Source organism: Sprattus sprattus (genome assembly GCF_963457725.1).
Source record: "Sprattus sprattus genome assembly, chromosome: 7".
Lineage (NCBI taxonomy): Eukaryota > Metazoa > Chordata > Actinopteri > Clupeiformes > Clupeidae > Sprattus > Sprattus sprattus.
The window spans coordinates 10,710,311-10,728,588 of NC_137926.1; the positions used below are offsets into that span (position 1 = coordinate 10,710,311).

At 46.9% G+C, this 18,278-nt stretch overlaps 1 protein-coding gene across 1 annotated transcript in view; it reads left to right on the plus strand.

Annotated features, from left to right (window-relative positions):
- kcnq1.2 (potassium voltage-gated channel, KQT-like subfamily, member 1.2) overlaps positions 1–18,278 on the plus strand; it is a gene marked incomplete at both ends in the record, with an annotated part of 145,754 nt that overhangs the window by 94,893 nt on the left and 32,583 nt on the right. Inside the window, 2 exons of the mRNA XM_080842988.1 lie at positions 480–520; positions 3,734–3,795. Of these exons, the coding sequence (XP_080699114.1) occupies positions 480–520; positions 3,734–3,795 (103 nt within the window). The remainder of the gene's footprint in view (positions 1–479; positions 521–3,733; positions 3,796–18,278) is intronic.

Sequence of the window (18,278 nt, forward strand, 5' to 3'; positions counted from 1 at the left end):
AGCGCAGCTACTGCAGCAAAACAATAAGGCCCGTGGTACTCACACCTCCATAATAGGAAGCACCAACACTGGAGTGGCCCGGGGAATACTAGCAATTTCTGCACTGATTTCCCTGTAGTTGCACTCCTAATAAGTAACCCGTTGACTCACATGGGAGATTGCCCGTAACCTCTGTCGAGGGGTCAGTTAGCACACGGCTGATAATGGGTGGTGGCTGATAAAAAAGGACTGCAAGAGCTGGCCCCGGAACAAGCGCTAAGGACACCAAAAGCAACCGGAGGGCGTCCATCATCTGCTGAACCGCATCCGTCATGCTTTACCGGTACTGGCAAAGGCAGCCGTGCTGATTAACAGTCAAATCAGCGCGGTATTGTGTGAGGGGAGGCCTCTATTGAGTTTGACGTGGAGCACACGGCGCACGCCATGTTACTGACCTGCGCGTTGTAACAAAGCTATCTTCTTTCCTCTTTCATTTGCAGATTGGATCACACTTTGGGGAAGCCAGGAATGTTTTTGCCAGGTAAACAGAACAGTAGGGCCATCAGTATTCATCGTCTGGCTGTCTTCCCCCCATTACCCTCTGTCTGTCTCCTCTCTCTGCATAAGGGCATGGGGAATGTGATGCAAATGATAAACTGTTCCAATGAAAATGACTTCTTTCTGTGTGTATGCGATACTGTATGAGATACTGTGTGTATGCGTTAGATATCTGGGCAAGCATGAGGGTGAGTGAAATGCGTTGTGTAATGCAAGCATGTTTGTAGGCCCATGTCTTTACCTGACCTGCGTGTGTATGTGACTGAAAGTGTTTGTGGGGATGTTTTATGTATCATATTGTGTGTGTGTGTGTGTGTTCCTACATGAGTGTTTATGTGTGTGTAAAATGTATCATTTTGTGTGTGTGTGTGTGTGCATGCATGAGTGTTTATGAGTGTGTGTCTGTGTGTGTGTGTGTGTGTGTCTGTGTGTGTGTGTTTGGTGTATGTGTGTGTGTGTGTTTGTGCATGCATGAGTGATTATGTGTGTGTAAAATGTATCGATTTGTGTGTGTGTGTGTGTGTGTGTGTGTGTGTGTGCATTAGTGTTTATGAGTGTGTGTGTGTGTGTGTGTGTGGTTTGTCTGTGTGCGTGTGTGTGTGCATGCAAGAGTGTTTGTGTGTGTAATATATGTATCAATTTGTGTGTATGTGTGACTGTGTGTGTGTGTGTGTGTGTGTGTGTATGAATGTGATTGTGTGTGTACGCGTGTGTGTGTGTTTAAGTGAACACAGTGTACTTTCTGCCCAAATCCACCGGCACCACTCCCCCATGTGTGTAAACATCTCTTGGCTGACCTGCAGCTGTAACGTGGTTAAATAGATTCATGATTGGACATTGTATTGGATTATGGAGCCAGCTGAGCCCTCAGCTCCCCCACGTGCTCACTGAGCTTTACCACCCAGGCAATCATGCTCAAAACTCGATTATGAACACACACGCACACACACACACGCACGCAGGCACGCACACACACGCACGCACGCACGCACGCACGCACGCACGCACACGCACACACCCACACGCACGCACGCACACGCATACACACACACACACACACACACACGAGGCACGCACACACGCACGCACGCACACACACACACACACACACACACACAGAGCAAGAGAGAGAGAGAGAGAGAGAGAAAGATAGAAGCACTAAAATGTGTCCTTCATCACAGACATAAATATTTTTATAAGGTCTGCGGAGGACATACACACATGCAAACAAATACACACACACAGGGACCTGCCACCGCTGCTAATCTGGAAGAAATGGAATCAGCAGAAACAAATCATCCAAATGGTCACTGTTCCAAGACCTTGTTAAATGTCTAATTCTGTCAAACAAAAATGAAAACTCCACATAAAATGTTAATAAAATGAGTGTGTGTGAGTCTATGTCTGTGGTTATTTTTGTTTATATACAGCCGCGGAAAAAATTAAGTGACCACTTCAAAATTATCAGTTTCTCTGGTTTTACTATTTATTGGTATGTGTTAAAGTAAAATGTACATTTTAGTTTTATTCTATAACCTACTGGCAACATTCCTACCAAATTTCAAATAAAAATATTGTCATTTAGATCATTTATTTGCAGAAAAATGACAATTGGTCAAAATAGCAAAAAAGATGCGGTGTCTTCAGATCTCGAATAATGCAAAGAAAACAAGCTCATATTCATTTTTAAACTACACAATACTATTGCTTTAACTTAGGAAGAGTTCAGAAATCAATATTTGGTGGAATAACCTTGATTTAAAATCACAACTTTCATGTGTCTTGGCATGCTCTCCACCAGTCTTTCACATTGCCGTTGGGTGACTTTATGCTACTCCTGGCGCAAGAATTCAAGCAGCTTGGCTTCTTTTCATGGCTTGTGACCATCCATCTTCCTCTTGATCACATTTCAGATTTTATTTTAAGGGATTCAGGTCTCGAAATTGGGCTGGCCATGACAGGGTCCTGATCTGGTGATACTCCATCCACACCTTTACTGGCCTGGCTGTGTGGCATGGAGCATTGCCCTGCTGGAAAAAACACTTCTCAGAGTTGGGGAACATTGTCAGAGCAAAAGGAAGCAAGTTTTTCTTCCGGGACAACGTTGTACTTTGCCTGGCTGAGGTTTGTAAAAGACCATAAGGATTGAACCAAAGCGGACTGGAGGGTCTCCTAGTTCGTCTTCTCTGATGAGTCCAATTTTCAGCTTTGCCCAACACATGGTCGTCTGATGGTTAGACGGAGACCTGGAGAGGCCTACAAGCCACAGAGTCTTGCACCTACTGTGAAATTGGACTGCTCTGACAATGTTCCCCAACTCTGAGAAGTGTTTTTTCCAGCAGGACAATGCTCCATGCCACACAGCCAGGCCAGTAAAGGTGTGGATGGAGTATCACCAGATCAGGACCCTGTCATGGCCAGCCCAATTTCGAGACCTGAATCCCATAAAAAAAACTCTGAAATGTGATCAAGAGGAAGATGGATGGTCACAAGCCATGAAAAGAAGCCGAGCTGCTTGAATTCTGGCGCCAGGAGTAGCATAAAGTCACCCAACGGCAATGTGAAAGACTGGTGGAGAGCATGCCAAGACACATAAAAGTTGTGATTTTAAATCAAGGTTATTCCACCAAATATTGATTTCTGAACTCTTCCTAAGTTAAAGCATTAGTATTGTGTAGTTTAAAAATGAATATGAGCTTGTTTTCTTTGCATTATTCGAGATCTGAAGACACTGCATCTTTTTTGCTATTTTGACCAATTGTCATTTTTCTGCAAATAAATGATCTAAATGACAATATTTTTATTTGAAATTTGGTAGGAATGTTGCCAGTAGGTTATAGAATAAAACTAAAATTTACATTTTACTTTAACACATAGCAATAAATAGTAAAACCAGAGAAACTGATAATTTTGAAGTGGTCTCTTAATTTTTTCCGCGGCTGTATATATGTGTGTGTGTGTGTGTGTGTGTGTGTGTGTGTGTGTGTGTGTGTGTGTGTGTGTGTGTGCGTGTGTGTCTATTTATGTATATGTATGGGCAAACAGTCTGACCCATATATTTGTCATGAAACATATATTTTGGTTCAAAGTTTTTCCCCTGACCTATTCTGCCATGATGGAAATGAACTAAAATCGTGTGCATATATTTTCCGACTTTGAAGTCTGAAGTTTTGTTTTTGTTTTCCCCCCTCCGCAGAGAAAGGCATAGACAAAGAGCATCACACTGTCGGAGCCAGACTGATCAGGCTGGAGGATAAGGTAAGCATCCGGCTCTCCCTACCCCCTCCCCACCTCACCTCTCTTAGGGGCTGCAGCCTTGCCGGCGATTGGATCACAGTCTGGCTGATGAAATCTGGCCCTGTGCTGGAGGTGTTTTGTCTGGGCTGGGTACGGTTCCGTCTCAGATGGGCCGGAAAAAGAGACAGTCCTGGCAGCGTTGCTTAATGACAGTGTAAACTTCGGCCATCTTGACTCTGTGGCCACCACCTTCAGCATGCGACATGGCAAACAATTTGCTGTTGTTGTTGTCGTTGTTGTTAGTTTGTTTTGCCTGTGGTTGGTAGAAGGTCAGGACTGAGGTTGCGATGAGTGACTGCTGGGGCATGACCCCCTTCTGCATGTGTGTGTGAGTTTGTGTGTGAGTTTTCCTCTCTAAGACGTCTATCACGACCTCATTTATTTTATCTTCCAAGACAAGTTTCGGGGGGATATAAACAGTAACGGAGGGGAGCGATCTAGGCCGGCCTTGCATTAAAACAGGCTGACGTCCATTGCATGGAAGGCAGGAGAGAGGACGATTTGTATTATTTTCCAGAGAGCGAAAAAAGGAAATGAGCCACAGAAAGAGAGAGGGAGGGGGAGGGAGGGACACACACTTGGAAAGAGACATAGGATAAGTGTGGAAGGCCGCAGTTTGGCTGTGTAAAGTGTGTCTTTGCTGGCACTGGATGATGCCAAAACGTGGCCATTCACATCATTGTGCTTACCCTCTACATCAGCTATTACACACAAACTATTTTTTGTCCTTCTCTCACTCTGTGTGTGTGTGGGTGGGTGGGTGTTATATGGTAACCTCAGCTTGTATCCAAAATCTCCACAGGGTTGGAATGGGAGTAATTACTCTGTCACACAAACACACATACACACATACACATACATATACACACATACGCATACGCATACACACACGTATACACATACACACATACACATACACACATACACATACACACATACACATACACATACACATACACATACACATACACATACACATACACATACACATACACATACACATACACATACACATACACATACACACATTTGTGAGTAAGTTTGTGTGGATGGGTACCTCAAGTATGCTCATATGTCAATGTGTGCATGTCCGTATTTCGTCACACTTTCATGTAGTGGTCTGGGTCTTTTTTTTGCCTACATACTTTTTGTTCTGGTGACGGCGATGAATAAGAATAGGCTTATATGTAGAGGCTGGATGAATGGTAGAGTATATGTGAGATTAGTCTTAGGATAATGTCAAGGTTCATTGAGGGGCATTAAGTTGAGAGGTTGTTGACTCTCTGTTGGGCTAGTTGAGATGTATTTGAAAGTTGGTGTATTGTTGGTTTAGTATTTACTAGTCGTTACTTTTTACACAATTCGACTGTTCATATAAAGTAATGCCCTACATTGAAATATCTTTGTTTAGTTTCTTTGATATCTTTCATATACACACTTACTCATTTGTGTATGTATGTGTTTGTCTGGTTTGTGCCTTTTTCTGTTTGTGTACTTCTTTGCTTGTGGAAAACTCTTTGCAGTGTCATATCGCTCTCACTCCATAACATAAATCTGCTCAAAACCATAAAAGCATAAATGCCCAACAAGCCACAGGTTGTTGTGTCGGCTCATGCGGGTCTTGCATCATACTGCTGAGTGATTCATTCAGCCCTGGTGTCCCTGTTATTGGCTGGTTGGAAATCAGTAGTGCGTGTCTAATTGAAAAGGCCTGCAATATTTCTCTGTGGGTGTATATGTGCATGTTGGTGTCTGTATTTTTATACTTTTCTTTGTTTGTATGCATGTAAGTTTGATACATGCACGTGTTTGCGTGACAGAGCAGCTGGAGCAAGTGGTTGTGTGTGAATGTGAGAGTACTGTGCATGCATGTGTGTGTGTGTGTGTGTATTTTTATTTTGTTTGCTTGTTTGTGTGTATGTGTGCACCCGTGTGTAAAAGGCCAGGGTGCAATCATGACGCCAGACCTTAATGGTCCCTAACCGAGCCTTATCCCGGCGGGCCAGATGTCGGCACACAGAAAGCGGGAAGTGCCCCTAGCCTCCTGCAGGCTCTCTCTCTCTCTCTCTTTCTGGCCCATTAACTCTGCTGCTGTTATGATTGCCATCTCCTGATTGGTAACACAAAGCTGCGTCTAAATAGCACGGCCCCCATTCCCCCGGGGCCTAGAAGCACTGTACAGCCACAGACGGAGAGCCTAAGCGAAAGCAAAGAATCCCAAATGAGCCAAACCCTGGAGTTTGGGCTGGGGGAGGGTTGATGGGGGAGAGAGGCTGTATTTTAGGAACTGCCCTCACTTTCTCACTCTCGCTCTATCTATTTCTTTCTTTCCCTCACTCTCTCTCTCTCTCTTTTTCTCCCCCCTACCCTCTCGCTCTATTTCTCTCTCACCCTCTCCCTCTCTTTCTCTCCCTCTCTCTCTTACTCTCTCTTTTACTCCCCCTACCGTCTTTCTCTATTTCTCTCCCTCTCTTTCTCTCTCTCTCTCCCTCTCTCTCTCTCTTTCTCTCCTCCTCACTTTCTCTCTCTATCTCTCGCTCTCTCTCTCTCTCTTTCTCTCTTGGAGGCTCAATCCCAATCAGAAAGCCTGGGCTCTTGGTCAACACCATGTGGATTCCATGAGCCTCAGCTCTCCCTCCAGGGACAGGCCTGACACTCACTCTCTCTTTCTCTCTCTCTCCCTCTCTCTCTCACGTTCTCTCTCTCCCTCTCTCTCTCTCTCTCTCTCTATCTCTCTCTCACTTTCTCTCTCTCCCTCTCTCTCTCACTTTCTCTCTCTCCCTCTCTCTCTCTTTCTCACTTTCTCTCTCTCTCTCTCTCTCTCTCTCTCTTTCTCTCTCTCCCTCTCTCTCTCTTACTTTCTCTCTCTCCCTCTCTCTCTTACTTTTTCTCTCTCTCTCTCTCAGCTCTCCCTCCCAGGACAGGCCTGGATCGGGAAGGATCCTGAGCTCATGTGCTAATGTATTTCTCTCGTGCCGCTGCCTCCATATTTAGAGAGTGTGAATAACACAGTGAAAGAGAGAATGAGCGAACCAGAAACGGCGGGGAGGGAAAGAGGAAGATTTGCCAGAAAGAGAGAGAGAGAGAGAGAGAGATGGAGAGTGAGTGGAAAGAGGAGGAAGCATAAGAGAGAGGGGAGTGTGGGAGGGAGTCAGAGATTGGAGACTGACTTGTTGTGACATGGCTACGGTGTCGATGCACACCTGGTACTCTCTCTCTATCTCGCTCTCTCTCTCTAAGATATGTGTGTGTGTGTGTGTATATATATATAAATATATATGTGTGTGTGTGTGTTTGTGAAATAAGGGGCCTCTCCATGCCCTGGAGGCGGCAGGTGCGTGGACCCGCTGACCTCCAGCTGGGCACATTCCAGCCTCTGCATCTCATTGTTTAGTTTCTTCCTGGATGATACCAGCCGTTTGGGGCAGATAGCAGCCCGTCCACACGCACACAGTGCCACAGACCTGCACAGAAACTCACCATGCCATATCTACAGCTAGATTCCCTTAATCGCACAGTATCCACTAGGGCAAATACAGTCTATAAATATTCCCTATTCTGAGAGACGGCACAGGGGGGTAGTCCGTGGGGATGTTCTCACACTGGTGGGTTAGGGGTTATCTGGATACGTTGGCAGAGAAAAGCGAAGTCAGGGATTTCTGCCCAGACATGAACTCGTTACCCTCGAGTCAGCCGCGTTGAATGTCCTGTGTTGTCCTGAGATTAAATGAAGAATGATTTACCATGGTTGGTTGGTTGTTATGAGTGTTGTTGCGATGTTTGTTTTGGGTTGGGTAAAAACATTAAAAAAAAAAGACTTATTAGATTAGACATTAAGGTTTCACTGATTAAAACCCCCAAAATTATAAGGCAGCTGCAGCATTTACTAACATTAGTTATTTTCTGTATTACAGAATGTATTACATGGCAATTCTGAGCATTATCAACAAAATCTGTGCCAATTTATATACTAATGCAATTGTGTATTGTGATACTATTGACCTCTGGTGATTCCTACCTCTAAGGTGTCTATGGGCTACGTGCAGCGTGTTGCTTAACAGATGTTTTATGTTTGTGAATCAGCCATGTGGGTGTGGAGGCATACTGTCTATGTTTGTATCAGATGTATGATATGGACGATATGGGGCTTAAAGGGTTTCTGCGTGTCACATTCTTAGAACACGCTGGTTTTATATCCTCAGTGCAAAACATTCTCCTGTAGGAATATAAAATATGTGCTATGGACTGTCAAGCTATATGCAGATAACACTGTGTCTGTCTGGTCAGAGTGTCTCCAAGCTCTCCCTGGGTTTAGTCTCTTTGTGTGTGTGTGTGTTTGTGTGCCTGTCAGTGTGTATGGGCTTTTGCATTTGCATGACAGTAACCCGCCTTGTTTCCTCTCCTCAGAGGTTCTGTAGCGTGTGAGCGGTCCAGGCATTGAGTAATACTCTATTAATATGTCCATCCACCGCGTTGGCGGACAGTGATTTATATACCTGTCGGACAAAAGCCGCACATCACAACAAACACGCCTATTCTCCCAGGCCCTGCAGCCTTTGACACGCGCCTCTGCAACACAGCCTTTTGGGTGAAGACGGATTGCGCTCCGTGACGGCACACCATCAAGTCCTCTGATGATCAGGATGAAGAATATCGGAAGAGACAGGCCTGAACACAGCCCCTGTGACTCTGGGGGTTGAAAATGGCTTTAAAATGAGCCAGTGGAGTAAGAATGCGTGCCCTGTGTTTTGTCGAGCAGAAGACTCTTTTTCACAAGGCTGGAGTTGTCTGTCATGAATGAAACGCTCGGTGAAAGAAGGAGCTGGGGCAGCCTGGCGAGATTGGTCGAGGAATGTGCCAACCCTAGCTGTTTTTTTTCTTGTTTTTTTTTTCTTTTCCCCTTTTAAATGCAGTGTGGGATTTGAAAGGTGCCATTCTCCTCCAGCAGTACCTTTGCTCTCTGAGTGTGTGTGTGTGTGTGTGTGTGTGTGTGAGTGTGTGTGTGTGAGTGTGTGTGTGTGTGTGTGTGTGTGTGTGTGTGTTTGAGTGTGTGTGTGTGTGTGTGTGTGTGTGTGTGTGTGTGTGTGTGTGTGTGTGTGTGTGTGTGTGTGTGTGTGTGTGTGTTTGAGTGTGTGTGTGTGTGTGTGTGTGTGTGTGTGTGTGTGTGTGTGTGTGTGTGTGTGGCTCTCTGAACCCAATGTCTCTCCACCTCCCCGGCGGCATAAAGCCGAACCATAAATTACCACTTTTGATTACATTAAAAGTGCACTGCGCCAGCTTAATGTCTCCCGTGTAATGAGAGAGAAAGAGCAAGGTGGGTACGAATTGAATTTACATCGGTCAAGATTTATGGGCTAGATCAAAAGGTTAAACGGGCTTAAATCCTCAATCAGCCACTAATGCTGCCTCATTTTGACACTTGTTTTCACACAGTGTGTTAATATTTGTTCTATAGAATTTTCACGGCCCATATGTCAACATGCACAGCATGCTGTGGGGGAAGTGGGGAAGTGTGTGGGGGGGGGGGGGGTTGCGGTAGGGGTTGGGGGGGGGGGGGGGGGGGCGTGTAGGCTTCAGAAATCGAATGAGTAATCCTGCCCGGAAGAGAGAATAAGTGGGAAAGACAGAAAGAGAGAGAGAGAGAGTGAGTGAGTGAGAGAGCGAGAGAGAGTGAGTGAATGAGAGAGAGAGAGAGAGAGAGAGAGAGAGAGAGAGAGAGAGAGAGAAAACCTATGTCATGGCATTGTAATGTAGCTATCTGTAAATGATGCCAGTGGCACATAGCAGGGATATTTTACATGTTCTTTGTTTGTGAAAAGTCCATCTGCATTTCCATAGTATATACCGAACACCGTCTATATTGCCTTCCCTTGTTTAGACTGTTCCCCCAGCCACACACACACATGCATAAACAGACACACACACACACATACACATACACACACACAGATACATACACACATAAACACACCCAATACACAGACACAGACACATACACCCATACACATTAACACACCCATACACAGATAGACACACCCAAACGCAGATACACACAGACACATAAACACACATATGTAGAAATACACACAAGCACACTGCTGTGGTTCCTGTAACCATCTCAACAAGCTGTAAACACCCAGCCCCTCACACACATAAGTTAGTACTGTTGTCTTTTCCATCCTGGCTTGTCAAGTATGCCATAAACACACCCAGCTTGTGCAAACACACACACACACACACACACACACACACACAGATACCCCCCAACACACACTCACACACACAAACACACACACACACACACACACACACACACACACACACAGACACACACACACGGGTCTTCACAGTTCTGCCGACTCAGCCCTTGTCCGAGAGGTAGTAGCAAACACACCCATCCAGCAGCGTTAGACAGGCACGGCCTCATTAGTCCAGCTGCAGGAAGCCTGTAGAAACTCTACGCCACCGGCTCAGAGTGCCTCCAAGCCAACTGTCTTCCCTCCCGCCCACACTCCCTCTTCACCCACCGGGCTCGAGGAACCGAAGTAAGCCTTTCAAAGAGCCTCCCCTCCAGCTATAGACTTGTCTAATGAGGCCCGGTTTCAGTGCTGGGGAGGAGTCCCCCACCCACTCACCTACAACAACCTCTCCCTGTCCCACCCCCTACTACTCCAACCCCCCAAAAAGGAAGAGACCCATTTGAGCCCTTCCCATATCTCTGACGATGGCGTCATAAATTCATCCAAGTCGTATTTCTCTCTTTAGTAGACGTCTTTCCCTGGCCCGCGTTAATGACTCTCCTGACACAGCACAGAGTGGAGACGGGACTCGACCGGGTCACGCATGCCGAGCTGTTCCAGGGTGTTTTCTCACTCTTACTCTCAACCATTCACCTTTACACACCCCGCACACTCAACCGGAGAGCTTGACATCGACCTTTACATTAGAGTTCAAACTGTCACTTGGTGTGCGATGGAGGTTGTGGGATGTCTGGAGACAGTAGGGTGTGTTGGAATATAAAGGTCAGCCCAGCCTCATCTACGCCCAGTCCTGGGGAGCTCCACAGCAGAGCTTTTTACAGCTCCCTCTACCCCAACAACCAGCCGTCACAGAGGCCCTTAACAGCTCCAGTTGGGGGCAGGAACTGGACTGGGTTAAATGTTTTGGGTGGAGTCGGAGTTTCCCGCAGGATAGATTGGGGTGATTCAAAGGAAGACCCAGCCCATAAGGTGCATGTTCACTCATTCATTACGATGAGTAACTCCAACAAATGTACTGTTGGAATGACCCCTTTGTAGTAGTTGGAGAAGAAATAGAGTGGCCGGTCTACAGCACAACCACAACGTGAAAAAGTAAAACTGAAACTCACGTGTGAAAACACTATGCAGAGGCCTGTCCGTGTTCTCGTCAGATTGGTCTCACACAAATGTAAAAATAGAAATACTTTTTTTTTGTCTTCACATCAGTGAAACTGGTGAGAACCCTCAGTGTTAACTGGTCCATTGCCTTGTTTGATGTTAACACCAAATTGCCTTTCACGCTTGTAGGATGTGTGCTATTAGCACAGGGCTACACACTATGTGCACATGACGTGCCTTCTAAGATCACTTGATGTAGAGAGATTATCCCCTTTCTACCACCTCGCTGCATTTAATCCCATTTGGATTTCCTGGCCTTGTCAGCATTTCCATTCCTTATGGTTAGGTTACACCAAAACAGTTTTCTTTAAGTCCATCATTTACGCCCAAAGAAAGTACTACAGTAGTCGGCCTCAGGTGAGACTCTTAGGTTTTGCTTTCAGGAATCCATTTTTGAGCAAAAGGCATCTCTCTCTCTCTCTCTCTGGCCCCTCTCTTTGTCTTCCTCTTTCGCTCTTTCTCTCTCTGTCTTTTCCTCCCTATCCCTGAGCTCCGGTCCAGCTGGCACATTGGCCTGTCCTAGGCGGCCCTGCCTCTCCGGGCTCAGTCACTGGGCTGATATATGTGTGTTTGGCTGCTGCACAGGAGCCAGGCTGAACGGAGTGGACTAAACAAAGAGAGGAAACTTGGCACGGCGCTCGGTTGCTCGCTCACTGTAATTGCCTCTACTGTACTCACAGGCCATTCACAAGCCAGCCTGGGCCGAAGACCTCTGCCGCTCCGTCTAGACCAGACCGGACAAAAGCTCTACGAGGAAGAAAAAAAAAGAATAGACGAGAGCCCCCACACATCCCTTTGCAGGGCTATTCTTTAAATCAAAGGTTATCCTACGGTTATCCCACAGTTGATCAAACATTTCCTGTGGACGCCCAGGCCCTGCATGCCCGTCTGATTACCTGAGCACCATTCTTTAAAGGTTTAGCCCCACACTCACCTTTGTGGAGCTCTACTCGGATTTGAAAAGGGGCTCAGGAAAAAAGGGAAATGGATTTTGAGTGGATTATGCGTTCGGGGGTAAATTCATTATTTCAAGCAGCCCGTATTTACCCGTGCAGAGTTCACATCACATATATTAAAATGGTGTAATGCGCGGCGTCGCCGTGATGTCTCCCGGGCGTCTGGTGTTTTGCGTGGCGTTTGGCGGGGTCCCACTTCACTGCCGTAAACACACACACACACTACATTTCCCCTCTAATTACTCACCCCATCTCCGGCCCAAGGTTTACATTTTTACACATATATTTTATTGTATCGCTCATGCACCTCCTCCCAAATGGCTCCCCCCCCCCCCCACCCCCTAGCTCTCTTCACTGACACTCTCGAGTGCTAGGCCGGGGCCAGTCGAGAGAGTTCTTTGGGGAAGGTGAGGGAGGGTGTTGTTGTCAGTGAGTGCAAGGGCCCTGTTTTTTTGTATTTTTTTTTTTACTGGTCCTGCTTGCAGTTTCTCTTCCCCCATGCTGGGAGTGCTCCTGGTGCCATACACCCCCACACCCCCCCCACCCCCCCGGGCCTCCGTAAATCAGTCAGAGAAATGTAAACCTAGCGACTCCTAGCTCTGGAAATTACTACAGAGACGACTACACGTGTAAATGTCACTGTTAACCTTTGACTGTAGACTGTGTGTGTGTGTGTGTCTGTGTGTGAGTGTGTGTGTGCGTGCACATATCCGTGTGCCTCTGGGTGTATGTGTGTGTGAAAGCGTGTTTTACAAACTCTGAGTGAACTCATAAAAAAACATAAATCTCTTAAAATGAGCCACGGTGGGTGGAACATGCATTTAACTTAGTAATGCATAGTTAGTCATCAAAAACATTTGCTCACCAAGCCCATAACTACTGCCGATAGTTTTCCACTAAAGCAGGACTCTCTCTCTTAAACAGAAAAAAAAACACAGTGAAGGAGGGAAGAGAAAGTCTGATGAAACAAGCATGGGTCAGTGCTCCAGTCAGTCGTACACAACTCAAATGTGTGCATGGTGAGGAGGAAAGAGAGCGAGAGAGAGAGAGAGAAGGGATGGAGAGTGAGAGAGCACTATGCCGTAACCACCTGTTACTAATCCAGCTGCATTTATAGCTCTGTTGGAGGCCAGAGTGTCGCCTGCGGTCGAGACATGGTGCGCTCTGACTGCCTTTCCCCGAGGCTAGGCTCTGCCGGCACCAAAAGACACGCTCTCGCCTCCTCCTTCTCTCTCTCTCTCTCTCTTTTTCTTTATTTTTCTTTCTGTTGCCCTCTCTGTCTCTCTTTATCTCCCTGTCTCCCCCTTCTCCCTAAGTTTGTCTCTCTTGCAGCCTGCCCCTAAAAGTCTCTCTCTCACTCACTCTCTCCCTCCTCTCTGACTCCTTTCTTTTTCCTGCTCTCTTGTTCACAAGCAAACGTTTCACAAGTCCTTAAGGCTGATTTATGGTTGCGCTATGCAAATGGCCTACACCGTTGTGAGCATTGATTCTTGTTCACTGGTGTGTCTCTGCGTAATGCTAGTTTGAAATAAAAAAAACTAAGTCTACGGACCATACTCTGTAGACAGCGGTGTTTGTATATATAAGTAAGTATATAGTATATAGTTGTATATGGTTTGCATTTTTTTAAAGCTACAGAGAAAAAGACACTGTACAATCTGATAACCCCGTCATTGTAACCAAATTATTCGTCTGAGGTGATTTTCGAGACATCTGCCAGCCGACTATCTAACGTTAGCACGTTAGCAAGCTAACTACCTACAAAATAGACTGCTTGTTTGGTGAAGTTACACAGCAAATTTATAGCGAAGTGATTGGTTGTTGACCTGTCAATCCCGGTTTGCAATGGTTTTATCAACACCCCACCCTACCCCATACAGTGGGCAAGTTGATTCAATGCAGGATCGTTAGGACTTGTTTTATGAACACCAGGGCTGGAAATTAAGCTTTACAGAGTAAAAGAAAAAAAGACCGTTTATCCATTCTTGGCTTAATGCTGTCAAGATATTTTCAGTACATTTGTGGTTTGAGTGGTTTTAGGTTGTTTTGGATGTTCTACTACACTTGCAGAAAATGGCTCTCTCTGCTGTGTGGGGCTTTGCCTTGTTGGCAATTCATCATTAATGTGACTGTTCATTGAGCATGACAAATGTTGTCTTGTGATTCTCCCAACTCTCTCTGGACCTCAGTGCACATCTGCCTGCCTCTCTTTTTTGGTCTCTTGTTCTCTCTTTCACTCTCCACCCCCCCCCCCCCACCCCCCTCTACTTCGCTCGCTGCGCTCGTTTCACTTTCTGGGCTCGCTCTGCTTTCTCCCTTTAGCTTCCTATGTGTGTAGGAGTGCACTTGCACGTGTGTGTGTGTGTGTGTGTGTGTGTGTGTGTGTGTGTGTGTGCATGTATTGGAGCATAACTGTAGAAAAGAGACCAACTTACTTTGCTCGCTCTGCTCTCTCCTTTTAGCTTTCTATGCGAGTAGGAGTGCACCTGCACATGTGTGAGTGTGAGTGTCTATGCATGTATTCACACTTTTTTTATGTACTTGATGGCTTGTGGATTTATGTGTGTGTCTGAGTGTGGGTTTGGACGTGCATGTATCTCCATGGGTGTGTATGTATGCGGTATGTGTGTGTGAGTGTGGGTTTGGACGTGCATGTATCTCCATGGCTGTGTATGTATGCGGTATGTGTGTGTGAGTGTGGGTTTGGACGTGCATGTATCTGCATGGGTGTGTATGAATGTGGTGCGTGTGTGTGTGTGTGTGTGTGTGAGTACACGCCTCCTCCATTGGCTTTTCCATGTTGTTGCTGACCCCAGGTCTTCTCAGCCTTTCAGACTTGCGTGTCATGTGGAATAGTCCATCTCTCAACCCTACAGCAGCCAGACACACACCCCACTCTCAGCAGAACAATAAGGGCTCCATAAGAATCCAAATAAGTCTACACCGATCCCCGCCCCCCGCCATTTCTCATCTGTCAGAACACTCAGTTATGATTCAGTTTAGCCCACAATTGTTTTTGGTGTGTTTTTATGTCCATTAAATTGGATTCTTTTTTCTATTTTTAAGCTTGTTAAAGCCTTTTCTGTTTCTCTGTTCTGCTTCTAATGTGGACGTTAAAAGCTCTGTGTTTTCTGATGTTTGTACCAGTTTTTACCCGTCTGCACTAGGTCGATTAAGCCTGAGATGAAATCTCATTTCTCTGTTTTGATTAATAGTTTGTCATACGCGGAGCGTTGTTTTTCTTACAGCGCACTGTGTTGAAACCACAGAGCCCACTGTCTCTCATTTCCCCTGACTTTTGCAGGCCTCTGTGGCTTAGCAGACGCGCCTGTCCCCTTGAACAACAACAGCCTTGTCAGACTGTGTGTACCCGAGTGTCGGCCATTGGCTCCGTTTGCCTCACACTCCGTGCCACTCCTGCTGCTGTAGTGGTGTAAAGAGAGACTAGCCTTCTCACTCAACACCTTAACAGCGGCTCAGGGTTCACTGGGTATTTGGCACAGGGCAGACTAGCCCTTCTCTTCCTCCGCTCTCTCCTCATTGGATTTCTGCTCCCTGGGCTAAAAAACCTACTGTGGTTTTCACAAAACCCCACTCTACAACAGTCATTAGTGTATGCAAGCTTATCCGTTAGCATTTCGCTAGCCATGTCGTAGCATAGAAGAGGTGTTTCAGAAACTCTTGGTTGATTTTTTTTCACTTTGTTTTTATGAAATTCATTTATAAGCATTTGGTAATGCTTGTGTTGTAAGAGAGAGGGCAGTGTGTAATCAGTGACTGTTATTTGGCTCTCCCCGCCGTTGACCACCGAGGTTAACCACCACTTGTGTTACACTGCATTACATCTCTGCAACAATGTGCCATGCGTGGCTTTCTTTCTTTCTTTAGCGGGATCACAAAATGAGAAACGAGTTGCTGGGAAACTCGATACGCACTCCACCCTCGAAATTATACTCTGAGGGAGCCAGACACTACTACAATAACAGCCTGTGTTTCTCTCTCGTTCCCTCCGTACCTCACGTTCTCTCTCCCTCTCTTTCTCTCTCTTTAGCGCTCTGTTTTCCTCTAGTGACTATGCTAGTAAGAAGCCTGCTTCTCTCACTGGCTGCGCAAAGCAGGAAACCGCTCCGACTCTCACACCGTGGTGATCCAATCGAAAAGGCGCATTTTGGTCACATGACGTGGCAGTTCGGAGGGCAGCCCGCGAGTCATGGCGGGCCAGCTGGGGAGGCTTTTGGCAACACTGTCACCCGCAGCCTTCGCCAGACACCACTCCCTCTCCCCCTCTCCCGCTTCATATCAGGACCACGCCATCCTCTCTCAAACACCCCGCTTTGATCTTCCGCCTTCCCCACGCACCGCCCTCCCTTTGCACTGTGGAGAGGACATTTTAGAGGTTATGGCAACACGGGGCAAGCAAGCCATGCACCAGAAATTGACAATGTCTTCACGTTTTTGCACGTGCGCGCAACAGAGAGAGAGAGAGAGAGAGACAGATAGAGAGGAGGCTGGCCTACACTATGGCCAAGTCGCCTCACAAACATATGGGAATGTGATGATGTGTCCAAACAGCCAGACGCTGCGGGCTGCATCTGGTTGAGTTAAACGTCTGGTAATGGCAGGGTTACTCTACGGGACTGCAGTGTGGGGTGGGGTGGGGGGGTCTGACTGAGCACACTGTGGCAGAGTAGAGCACGATTAATGAGGGGGTGGTGGTTTTGGCAGGAGCAGGGGGTCGGGTGGTGGTGGGGGGCCGGTACCCCTTTGGGAGATAAGACTGGATGTTCAGGGCTTTGGGAGCAGCCAAGCAACCCCCATACTCTCCCCTCCCCTGCCCTCCCCTGCCCTCCCCACCCCTTCGCCTTTTGCCCCCCCCCCGTTCCCCAAATGTGGCCCCTCTAATGACTAATGGGGCTGGTGTGGCTTTCCCCTCGGAGACACAATTCACTGTGTCTGTCCACTGTCACCAATTACTGCACTGGAGCCAGACCATTAGGGGCTTCAAAATGCAGGGAGTAGAGGACCTCCAAAAAATTCCATTATATATCTTGTCAGCTCAATCTACAGTATGCAGAGATAGGGTTATATTTAAAATAGGAGGGTTGAACAAGTAGTGCCAGAATGGCAGTCATTACTCTGATACTGCTCTGGTATTTATGTTAGAAGCCCAATTTGTGTGTTGCTGATGATAGGTTTGTGTCATGTCTGCGAAAGATTCTGGACCGGGAGGGCTTTCTGTGGCCGCACAACACTTAACATGGCAGCCCATTACAGGGGGGAAATGTTCTCAGGAGCAGATGCCTCTTGGTGCTGGTGACAGAGCATCTATCTTTCGTGATGCAGTCTGGGGGACGCACGTTTTTGTCAGAGATGGTTCCGAGCGATGACTGAGCCGGAGCGGGAGAAGGTGAGGGAGGAAGCGAGTCGGCCCAAGAGATAGCTGTGTCACGCAACATCAAGCCCAGTCTGCGATAAGCAGTCAGCACTCAACCCAGACCCCCCCCCCCCCCCCCCCCCACCAACAGCACCACCTCCACCCTGTAAACTCCTTATTCTGGACCATAGCGGAGAAGCCAAATATTTTAAATGTGATGGAACGATACAATAATAACAGCGAGGATTCGCGGGGGGAGAGAGAGCGGCTTCGTGCAGAGATAAGCACAGCAGCTGGCCAAAGCTCCGCACTTCACTCACACCCCTGTCAGCCCTATCACTGCTTTTACTCCAGAGAGGTTAGCTAAATACACCACTCACACACACTTCTCCATTCATGGCAAGTGGAAGGAGCTAGGATTGCAAAGCACTGCATATAGTTGCTTTCCAGGTGCAGTGCACGGCTCATATGCCGTCACCTCGTGGAGTGCATGACCCGCCTAGCAATATGAACCCAGTTGCCCCTTGATTCTCTGCGTGTGAAGGGAGTGTAGAGAGAGTCCTTTTGTTTTCGTGCTTTAGTGCTATTTGGACAGAGCCTTCCTGCCTACTGGCCCATAGATGATATAAGGTACAGAGGAAACTCCTCAGTTCAATGCCTATTATGTATGCATACAATTGGCGTCAAGACAGAAAT